The sequence below is a fragment of the Phaethon aethereus genome (genome assembly GCF_964289735.1).
Source record: "Phaethon aethereus genome assembly, chromosome: 16".
In the NCBI taxonomy this organism is placed as follows: Eukaryota; Metazoa; Chordata; class Aves; order Phaethontiformes; family Phaethontidae; genus Phaethon; species Phaethon aethereus.
Window position 1 is genome coordinate 16747614 of NC_138592.1, and position 11082 is coordinate 16758695.

Below are 11082 nucleotides of genomic sequence, written 5' to 3' on the forward strand. Positions count from 1 at the left end.
CCTTGTTTCCCAGGCTTTTGCTTTCCTGCCAGGCCGTGTAGCTGCATTAGCAGGGTCATCGCCTTGGGTAAGAGAAGACAGTCCAGAAAGGAGAGATTGCTAGGATGACCAATGTCACAGACTATGTGGAGAGACCACAGACCACTACAAGAGCAGAAGAATACTGCTTAGACCAGTGGTGTTTTTTCTGGTTTAACATTTCCAGTTGCGTTCTTGTGAATAAGTAGGAAAAGATGCCATAGTCATAGAAAACTCAGTTATGATTTGGGGTGTTTATTTTCCTCAGTTCTGAAGATTTCTATGCTTGAAGCTTAAGTCAAAGTAATTTCCAAACTTGTTGCTTACCTTGCTTACTTACTTACCTTGCATGGTTTGGCAATTATTGGTGTCCAAATCCATATGTAGATTTCTCAATGGATCAGGAAAACAGGGGGAGAAGACAAAGCTGGATAATAACAGAAAGTTGTTCAACATTGCCCGTCTGAGCACAGACAGCGGGGAGAAAACAGAGGCATTTGGGAAATGAAAGTGCTGATCCAGCTAAATATGCATGTCTGCAAGGGGAAAACTAGTCCTGATTTCAGCCACAGAAACGCAGAGTGATAGACTGTGATCTGACCATTACTCTTTCAAGAGAGGACAGTGGGGTTCTAGAGGATGGTACCATGAAAATTCTGCACAGTAGAAGTCCAAAACCAAAAAAAAAGGTGAATGAGGTATTCTCTCTTCCCATCCTAATAGAGAGAACTTCATCATGCCACTGCCTAAATGATGCTTAGTCTGGACTTCAAATCCTGGCTGCAGTTCTGGCAGCTCCTGCCCAGAAGAACACACTAGAGCCAGAAGAGCTTCCGAGAGGGGCAAAAAGAAAGATGGGGCTGGCTGAAGAAGCTGGGCAAGACGCAACCTAAAGAGTGGTGCAGGAAAGGGCTCCACCGTCCTGAGAGGCAGGGAGAGAGGGGGCAGCGGTCGTTCACTCTCTTCTCCGGGAGATGAACAAGAGCCACCTGATGAAGGTAGTGAGAGCCTCTGCTGCAGGCAGAGGACAGGAGGTGGTGTACTTACAGCAGAGCAGGCCTGTTGAACGCCTTGGCAAAGGGTGCTGCAAATACAGCAGGTCTGCATGGCCTCAGGAGGAGGCTGCGAAAGTTCTCACAAGCTGGAACAGTGCTGGGCTTGGGGAGGTATCATGTCAGTCTACCCCACCCTGAGGCTTTCTTCCCAGTGTATGCGCTTATAGGCAGGAGAGTAGCTCAGACATTTGAGCCAGCGCAGCTGTTCTTACATGACCAATATTTTCCCACTTCTCCATTTCACAATGACTCCAAAAATCAGCTGTGGACAGAGTTTGGTAAACACAGTGCACTTCCCAAATCTTCGTTGAGAGACAGCAGAACATTTACATCGAGCAGGGAAACCAACTGAATAGCTGCTAATTTCTAGTAAAAGCTCAAACTTCAGTGCTTGACTGCCACTGGAGCTGGAGTTCAACTCTTGTAGGAAAAACAAACGTCTAGATATATTTTAGACCTATATATATTTTTCTGTATATATATATGAAAATAGATATTTTCCTCCCTGTTTTGCAGCATGAACGGGAGAGGCTTCAAGCAGTTGGAGAAAAACTGGTATGGAAGATAAAACTTCTTCAGGAATCAGTCACAGGCTCTGAAACCCAAGCAAATACAGCAAGAGATGATATGAATCACTCCCGGGAACATGAACTCCAAACTACATTGTCTATCTTAAAAATTGAAAATGAGGACCTGAGAATGCGGTGGGAGAAAATCCAGATGCTACAGAAAGACGCAGCAGAGGTGAAAGCTTTGCAGGATACTCTCACTCACATGACTGCCCTCCTGTCAGAGAGGGAGGGAGAATTGAAGTTATACCAGGAACAGATGAGAATGCTGGAAAAGCAGAAAGAAATGCATAAAACTGCTCTTGATCAGGTTATTAAGGACATAGCAGAGGAAAAAGAGAAGACAGAATCCCAGCAAGAACACATACAGGAGCTGGAGAAGCAGCATGAAAAACAAAGGACTGCTGTCAGCAAGATGAGCCAAGAGCTGGAGGAGAGAGACCGGAAGATCAGATCCCAGCAAGAAAAGATACAGGAGCTGGAGAAGCAGCTGGAATTGCAGAGGGCTGCTGTCAGCAAGATGAGCAAAGAGCTGGAGGGGAGAGACCAGGAGATCAGATCCCAGGAGGGGAAAATAATGATTCTAGAGCAACGCGGTACATCACAAGTGAGAAATCTGCTTGCGGATCTTGATCATATGAAAGGAAACTTGAAGGAGAAAAACTTAGAGCTTATGTCTCTGACTCAGCAGATGCAGGAACTGGAAAAGGAGAGAGAACAGGTAAAATCTCTGCACGCAAGCCTTGAACACCTGAAGGCACTTCTGAAGGACAGAGAGAGTGAGTGTGATTCTCAAAGGGATCAGTTAAGTCTCTTGCAGCGGTACAAGGAACAGCAAGAGGGACACCTGCAAGAGCTTCGTGGTAAAGTAGAGAAGATGACAGTTTCTTTATCTGAAAAAGAGCGAGAGCTTGAGTCACAACAAAAGCAAATCCAGGAAGCTGAAGAAGTCATGGGAATGCAGTTAAGGACTGTCCGTGACCAACTGGAGCAGACCTCAGCAACCTTAAAAGAAAAGGACAGACTCCTAGACATGCACAAGCAGCAAACAAGGAGCTATGAGGAAAAAACAGAAGAACGGATTAATATCTTACACAGAGACTTAGAATACACTAAGGCAATACTGAAAGACAAGGATTTAATGATTGAGTCTCAGAGGGAAGTGATTGAGGCCTTCCAAAAACAAGAACAAGACTCTGAACAGCAGAAGGAAATTCTGCAGCATCTTCAAGTGGCACTACAGGAGCAAGGACAAGAAATCTTATGCCTTAGAAAGCAATGTGAGGCACGCAAGGAAAAGGAGGAAGAGCATGCAGCTGAGCAAAACACATCTCAAACACATCTTCAAGCACCAAAACTGACTCTGAAAGACAGCGAAAAAAAGATAGAGGTTCTGGAGGAGACTATCTCTAGGCTTCAACAGCAAAAGGAGGAGGCAGTGCTGCAGACTAAAGCCATCCTGCACAAACTAGAACGTGCTGAATCGTTTCTAGAAGCTAGAGATCAAGAGATAGTGTCTTTGCAAGAGCATGTCCGGGCCCTTCAGGAGCAGAAGGAGTTGGAAGGCAAGCAGGCCAAGAGTCTAGAGCAGGATCTAGACAAAATGAGCCAAATAGTGAAGAAGAACCATTTGGAGTTCCTCAGGCAGACAGAGCAAATGAACATGTTGCAGCTTCATGAAGAAAGCGTGAAAGAAGCACTAGCATCCTGCCAGAAGCAAGTGAATCTGCTTGAGGAAGTGGTGAGGAAGAGAGATGAAGACAATGCAACTCTTCTGCAAAAACTGGAGCTCCAAGAAGAAGACCTGGAGGCCTTGCAGAATCTCCAGCTTAGGCGAACCAAGAAGAACGAAGAGCTTAGACAGCACGGAGAGCAAGAGAAGCTCCTGGAAGAAGGCTTGCTTGAGAGGGAAGGAGAGACCGAGGCTCAAGGTGAGCTACAAGAGTTAGAAGAGGAAATAAGAGGTCTTCGGGAAGACCTCCAGCACGTTCAGCAGACTCTGACAAAGAAGGATGAAGAGATCAAGCGCCAGAGAGACAGAGTCAGGTATTTAGAGAAGACTCTGACAGGGAGAGAACGAGAGCTTAGGAGGCAGAGTGAACTCGTGAAAAAACTGGCATCAGCTTTGCGATGGAACGGTGAAGGGGAGACCCTACAGAAACAAATCCAGAAACTCCAGAAATGGGAGGAAGAGGAAGCCGAGAAGAGGAAAGTTCTCCAGGAGAGAGACCATCTCCTGAAAAGGCAGAAGGAGCTAAGCCGACAACTGGAAGATGAGAGGAGAGCAAAGGGGGAAGAATTGGAGCGTGTGGTTGCTATTTTGAAGCAGACTGAAAGCGGAGAAATCGAATGGAAAGAGAAGGCACAAGCACTGACTCTTGCCCTCACCAAGAGTGAAATGGCCAATGGGACTCTGAGGCAAGAAGTAGCCATCCTGCAGAGTATGGTTTCGGAGAGGGACAAGGACCGGTTTCATCTTCAGGTAGGCACTGTGATTGATCATCAGTCACCTAAAATGTCTAGAAGGGATTCTAAAGATGTTTCCCATAAAAACATGGGAATATATGTTTCCCATAAAGATATGACCTGCTTGGCCAAAGAAACCAGGATTGCAGCCAGCAGGCTTGCCTGTCTGTGTAGCTGCGGCCAGAGACCGTTCACATGCTCGAATGTGTTCTGTTGAGTCCAGAAGTACTCAAAGAACTACAGAGCTTGCTGTGAAAACTCAGTCAAGTCCAAAGGTTGGGGGTGGGTAATTCCCATCTCCTGTCTAGGCAAGTTTAGCCGGCGTGTCATGGTTAGGATTGGGCATGGAAAGGAAAGGGCACAGCGGACCAAACTAATGCGCTAAACTTGGTAGAATTTTATAGCGATGTCTGAACAGCAGCTACACTGCCGGTGCTTAGAGGATGCTTTCAGAGGTGCAGATTTCTGAGGTGCAGCTTTTCCACTGTATTAAATAGAATGGAATTTGTAGCGTTGCCTGATCAGGGTAAAAGCTTCACTGCACACTCAGGATGTCCGTGTGCCACAGTCCAAAAAGCACGAAGGCAAATTTGTGCGCATTTCTCCAAGTTGATGTGGAGGAGGGCCCCTAGGAAGAACGTGTGTTGTTTTGGCCTGTGGACCAGGAGGAGAAGAAGGGACTTGGCACTGTCCATTCCCGAGTCCGCTCACTCTCCCTGGCGTGTTGATCCTGGCCCTCCTAACCTTTATGTGGCACCAGCTCCCATAATCTCCTCTCTGGACACCCAGCAGGCTGTTGCAGAAGGGGAGCAGCTACCGTGGCTCTCGGAGAAGGGACTCCTGTTGCAGCGGCTGGAATGTCTGCAGCGAGCAGTTGCGAGGCTGGCACATGAGAAGACGGAGCTGCAGCAGTTCAATGCTGAGCTCAGGAGGACTCTTGAGCAGGTAAAATAGGCTTTCGCCGCCTCTGCAAAGCCTCGCGGTCCTCTGGAGCACAACACATTTGCACAGGCAGCGCTTTGGAGTCCTCTGCTTGTTTCCTTCCCTCTCCCACTTCCCCCTGTGGACACACACTTTTGTACTTTCCCTCTCTTCTGGCACCCCATTGCCCTCACAAATGCACATTCACTCCGGTACCACCCTTCTCGCCCACACACCCATTTGACTCTCGTGTGTGTCAGGAACTGTTTCCTCTTGCTCTTTCTCTTTGCACAGTCTACATCGAGCGCCTTCTGCCCGTAACGTTCTCTGGTGCAATGAACAGTCTCTGAGCAGACATCTCCTTGCCATGGCGTGATGTCCAGAGGTCCTTTTGCTCCTTGTTCGGTGGCAGGTTTCTGTGACCCTTTCTCCTCTGCAACGTGCAGGTGGAACGTGAACGGAGGAGACTGAAGAGAGTTTATGGTGGTCGGTCGCTGCCAGATGCCCGTGGATTTTCTCTCTCGGAGTCTGACCAGCACAAGATGCCTGCTTCTAGGGAGGTGAGGACAGAATCTGACTTGGTGGGAGGAGGCTGTGGCCACAAGGAGGAACAATGGCAACTCCCAGTGGCAGCAGCCCCCCAGTACAGACCTAATAACGGAAGTTGAATATATTCAACCGTGCCCCGACCAAACTGGAGACTAAAAAGAAACGCTTGCATTTTCTTCACAGGAGGAGTCTCCTGCTCGCTGCAGTCGATTATCTGAGCTACAGAACCAGGTGAGGAGTAGGAGAGCTCTCGCCAAAAACCACTGTGGCTGTCCTGATGGGCACAGCTTTGCATTGTGCTTCAGGCCGAGTTTTGTCTGGCTGTCAGGAAGGGGCCACCCCAGTCACTGTCAGTTAGACACATCTGTTGGCCCTGGCCAAACAACATCATTCACCTAGGTCTAGTCTCTGACTCGCCTCAAGGTCAGGCAGGGTTGGAGGAAAGTCAGAAAACTGGAACTTGCCTGAAAATAGAGAATATTCCATGGATGTTCCCCTTGAGTCTTACTCATCTTGTTGACTGCTTCCATTTTCCCTTGACTCCGTTAACAGTGGAGCTTGCATCGTATCAGATCTGCAGGGACCTGAGGGAGTGCCAGCACTTGTAGCCTTCAGGCAATTGTTGGTCTCATACTGCTGTGCCGTGCTAATCGTGTCTTGTGGTTTAGCCCCAGCCAGCAATTAAGCAGCACGCAGTTGATCGCTCACCCCCCGCCCAGGTGGGATGGGAGAGAGACTCGGGGAAAAAAACCTCATGGGTTGAGACAAACACAGTTTAACAGGACAGCAAAAGAAAAGGAAACAACAAGGATAACAATAATAACATTAGTGATAAAGGAATATACAAGAACTGGTGATGCGCGGTGCAGCAATTGCTCACTACCCGGTGATCCATAGCCCATCCCTGAGCAGCAATTCCCACCCCCCCACCCCGACAACTCCAGTTTATACGCTGGGCATGACGTTATCTGGTGGGGAATATCCCTTTGGCCAGGTTGGGTCAGCTGTCCTGGCTGTGCCCCCTCCCAGCTCCTTGTGCACCTCCCTGCTGGCAGAGCCCGGGGAGCTGAAAAGTTCTTGACTGAGTAGAAACACTACAACTACTTAGCAACAACCAAAAACGTCAGTGCGTTATCAACATTATTCTCATACCAAATCCAAAGCACAGCACTATACCAGCTGTCAGGAAGAAAAACGAAAGAAAAATCCCAGCCAAAACCAGGACATCGTGATCCCAGTATTGGACCGAGTCAGAGACCTAAGCTCTTTTTATCGGTGTAAGAATGTACATTCCAGCTACTGAACCCTACTGCATCCTCTGACAGTGGTGCTGGCAGCAGCAGCAGCAGTCGCCAGACTGCGCTTCCGTGTACTTTTATGGGTCTGGTGCACCCCGGTCTCCCTGAGGCGGTGAATCTTCACAGGCGCTCAGGGCAAAATGCATATTTATGTCAGTCAAGTATGCATGTCCTTACTCATGAACCAGCCAAAAGGGAAAGCACAGGAGAAGTCGTATCTTTTCTAGATACAACAGGGGTTAAACTTTATCAGTTCTCAAGTCTTCCAGGTAGGTATGCTAGAAATGTGAATAGGGCTGGCTGGCTGGCTGGCTAAAAATTGAATTAATGCAGCAGAGCCTGACCTTGCTCTTCAGTTATCTAAAGACAGATAAACACCCTCCCTCCATTTCCAAATCATGTTTCCTTCTGAGCCTGGTCTTAAGAGAAAGCAAAAGGAATGCAAAACTGTATTTAATGAGTGTGCAGAACAACTTTCATCGAGGTTGGGTACGTGTGTATAAATACAGAACCAACATCAAAAGAACATGAAACCAAAGGTTACATACGAGCATTGAAAAACATCCACACCAATAGTAAGTGAAGTGAAATAATCCCCCTGGGATTTAACATTCATGCAAGCAGAAACAAAACAAACTAAAAAGGACAAAATAACTTTTTTCTTACAAGCGGGCAAGCTTTTTATTTAAGAAAACAATTTTAGTTTTTCAGCATTTCCAGTGTTTCTTGTTCCTTCAGACACGTGAATATTGCATAAAGACAGGGAGGAGAACTTGTGTTAAAACAAGCAAAATGCCCAACACTTACTTTGCAGAGAAAAAAGATGATCATCATCAGGAGACGGTCAGAGGTCCTCAGGGCATAAAGATTACCATGGTATAAGGATATTAAGAAATAATTCTGGGGTCACATAAGGTTTGGGTAACGCACTTTTTTCTGAGAAAGTCGGAGATGTTAGGGGCTTGATTTTTTATGAAAAACGCTCAGGACATTTAGAATGCCAAACAGAAGTGAAATGTGGTTTGAATCTGTTTCAGCAGCTGTTACCCAATGATGAGATGACAGTGCACTTACATCTCTTAAGAGCATGAGATTCATAGGCTACCTGTTTCAAAACACTGATTCGTGTTAGTCTATAGACATGTCTGCGTTAAAACAGACATATATACCATACTGTGTCAATAAATAACTCGGAATATCCCAATGTGGTTGTAACTAATAAAACCTGACATACAGTAACTCTGAAGAAAGACCTTCATGAGGTTTACCCACTCACACAGTATTTAAAAGTGAAAAAAACTGGAGAGCAATTGCTGGTAATCTGATTTTGGTGGCTCCTCATTAGCTTTCTCCTCATTGGCAAAGTAATTGAATTTAGCTAATGTTAGCAAACTTGTATGTAACTTCAGTCTTTTTTTTCCTAGTCTAAACAGGACCTCTGTCGTAATGGAAGGATTTCTGCCAAGCCAAAGACAGAGAATCAAGGCTCATAGATCTGAGAAATGGGATCAACTCCGCTGGGCGAGGGCACTCCCTGCCTTTTACCTATATTCCTCTCAGATTCTGCTGGCGCCGTCAAACCTCTCCTTATGATGAGTATTAGAATCTATAAAGCATTATTTCAGGCAAATGATTTCTGGGGACAAAATGCGAGTAAGTGAGAACAAAAACACTGGCAAGGAGAGAGAACTGAAGGGTACACTGAAGGGTAGGGCTGCAATTCAGAAGGACCTTGACGGGCTGGAGAAATGGGCTGGACTAAGAGGAGCCAGGAATCCTTCCTCTCAACCACCTGTCTTAAGCCTACAAAAGCCCCCTCCTCGCCCAGTGGAGGGATAGACTGTCAGAGTTACAGCACCCAGCACTCTCTAACATGTTATCTTTCCTTCCTGGTTTTTGCTGGGAACAAAAACACTATTAACGACTTGCCCTTGGTTGTGCAAATGAGAGGTTTTGTTGCAATTATCTTAATGATCATTTTAATCCTAATTCTTTACATTCTTTTTCCTGGCACTGCTGACTTCCTGTTTGGTCAGCAGACTGCTTTTATGTTTTTGTAATAAAGGCATTCTTTAACTCTTGTTTCCAGAGCTGATGTGAATATACAAACCACTTACTTACTAAAAGGACAATCAATTAGAGGACTGACCCTGAAGAAGTGGTCAGTGAAACCTTACTAGAAGTCCTCTTCCCAGGTAGAGGGCAGACCCACAGTCCTTTCCATTAGCCAACAGTGCTCCTTCTCCCATCAAGCAATTCAGTGATCTGTTTTACACATCAGACTCTAAAAAGTTCTTGAGAAATCTCAAGAACAGTTGAGACAAAGGTCACACTCTGTCTTTGTCTTGAGCACAGCTGCTTCCTGTTTGGCTATTCTGAGGTTTGAACGACCTGTCCTTTCAGGGCAGAATCAGCAGCTTCAACTCCTGATAATGAGATATTTTCTGTCTTGTTGAAAGTTTAAACTCTACATGAGTCTCCACAGAATGAATTCAGTAAAGAAGAAAAGGGAGAGTGGAAGGAAAGTTTACTCATTGCAAACAAAATCCAAACCTATAGTTTGCAATTGTTAAAAGCCAAAAAAAGAGTGGTGGTGAAAAAAGATGCTGGGAACTGAGTTTTAAAGATAGGTGGGTGGTGGAGAATGCTTTTTTTTTTTTAGTAAGGGTTGATTTCAAAGTCACTGACAGAAATAGACTGTCAGACCTGCTGCTGACATTTACAGCTGATGTCAGACATTGACTGTAAATTTAGGCAAAAGGTATATTGGGGGGTGAGGAACCAGAACAAAAGGAGAAGGAGAGAAGGGAAAGGGAACACCGTCCCCAGAGAGCAGCCAAGAAGAGCAGCAACTAGATTTTCAAGTGTGTCCTCTCACAGGCATCCCCTCTGCTATGGCAGGGGGTTCCCAACACTTCTCCTATATAATAACTGCACGCTTCTCCTCAGGATCTTCTCAAATGTCCTATTAGCCACTACTCTTACAGTCATAATCAGGGTATGCCTTTCTCAGGGGGAGGTGTGGCTTGCTGATTAGCTAGAAGAGGAGCCTTGGGGAGAACGCAGGTCACCAAGGCATTAGGACATGCTCCCTGCTCTAACTCCTGGACTTCCACTAAAGGCTGATAAACACAGGTGTCCAGGTTTGCAGGCACCCTACCCTTCTCTTTCCACTGAACACTTCATCTACAGTCTGCAGAAGCAACCAAACATCCAGGACATAAGGAACCTCCTCCCTGCAAGCTAGAGGAGGACCCAGGTGTTTAGGACTTCTTCAAACCCCCACTTTCCTCTTACCGATGGGAGGACAAAGGCATGCAGGGTCAAAGCACCCTCCTCCTACTCTAACTTCAAGGTTCCCACCCAGCTGGCAGGAGGATCCAGAGCCCAGGGCACAGGCTCCCACAGAGGAATCCTGTGATGGACCCTGTGAAGGACCCCAGCTTCCGTGCTCCATGAGGAGCCACAGCCTTGATGCCTGTCCTGCTTATAGAGTCCTGGTGCCACTGGGGCAGAAGTCCCCACTGGATGGCAGCACTCTTCCTCTTCCTGGCTGGAGCCACCCCTCATTCCTATGGTCCCCAGAAGCTCACAGACACACTTCCCACTGATGTCATGGCTGGCCTCAGCTCCTTCTTGCACCCTATGCTCACCACAGAAGATAACTGCAGATAAGAGACAGAAGCCATGTATTCAGTCTTCCCAGTCTTGAAGGCACATGAGCCTCCACCTTCTACAACTGGTCAAGGGCCAGGGCACCTGACAGTGACGTGCGGAAAACAGACTCCACAATCTATAAGATTGTAAAGTAGGTATGTTTATTCAGCGCTGGGCAGCACGGGGGGTAGTCCCACCAAAAACCGTGCGCCCAACGCGGCACTTACTTCAAATATATACAGCAAAGTGTTGCATATACATAAAGTTTAGCAATATACCTATACATATGCATGATCTATCCCCGCTTCGTATTAAAATGAGTTCTCCTCCCATCTGCGCTTGCGTGTTGCCTCCTGGTGGTGGTCGTCGGGGGTCGTGGGGATGAAGGCCGGTGGTTCCTCTTCATCACCGCTAGTAACCTTTTGACTTTGCGCAGGCTCCGTTGTTTTTTGGCTTCTATCCAAACTGCAGAGTCAGTTTTAGCTAGTTTCTTGAGGTAAGTTCTTAATTCTTATCAGGGACCGTCCTTGTGAGGAGCCACAAATCTTC

General features: G+C 46.7%; 1 protein-coding gene across 1 annotated transcript in view; it reads left to right on the forward strand.

Moving 5' to 3' along the window:
- The window catches only part of LOC309410749 (uncharacterized protein), a 28506-nt gene extending 21722 nt beyond the window's left edge, over nucleotides 1-6784 (forward strand). The window contains 3 exon segments of the mRNA XM_082007195.1: nucleotides 1590-4124; nucleotides 4898-5053; nucleotides 5476-6784. Of these exon segments, the coding sequence (XP_081863321.1) occupies nucleotides 1590-4124; nucleotides 4898-5053; nucleotides 5476-5697 (2913 nt within the window). The 3' untranslated portion in view covers nucleotides 5698-6784.
- Nucleotides 6785-11082: the final 4298 nt, after the last annotated feature.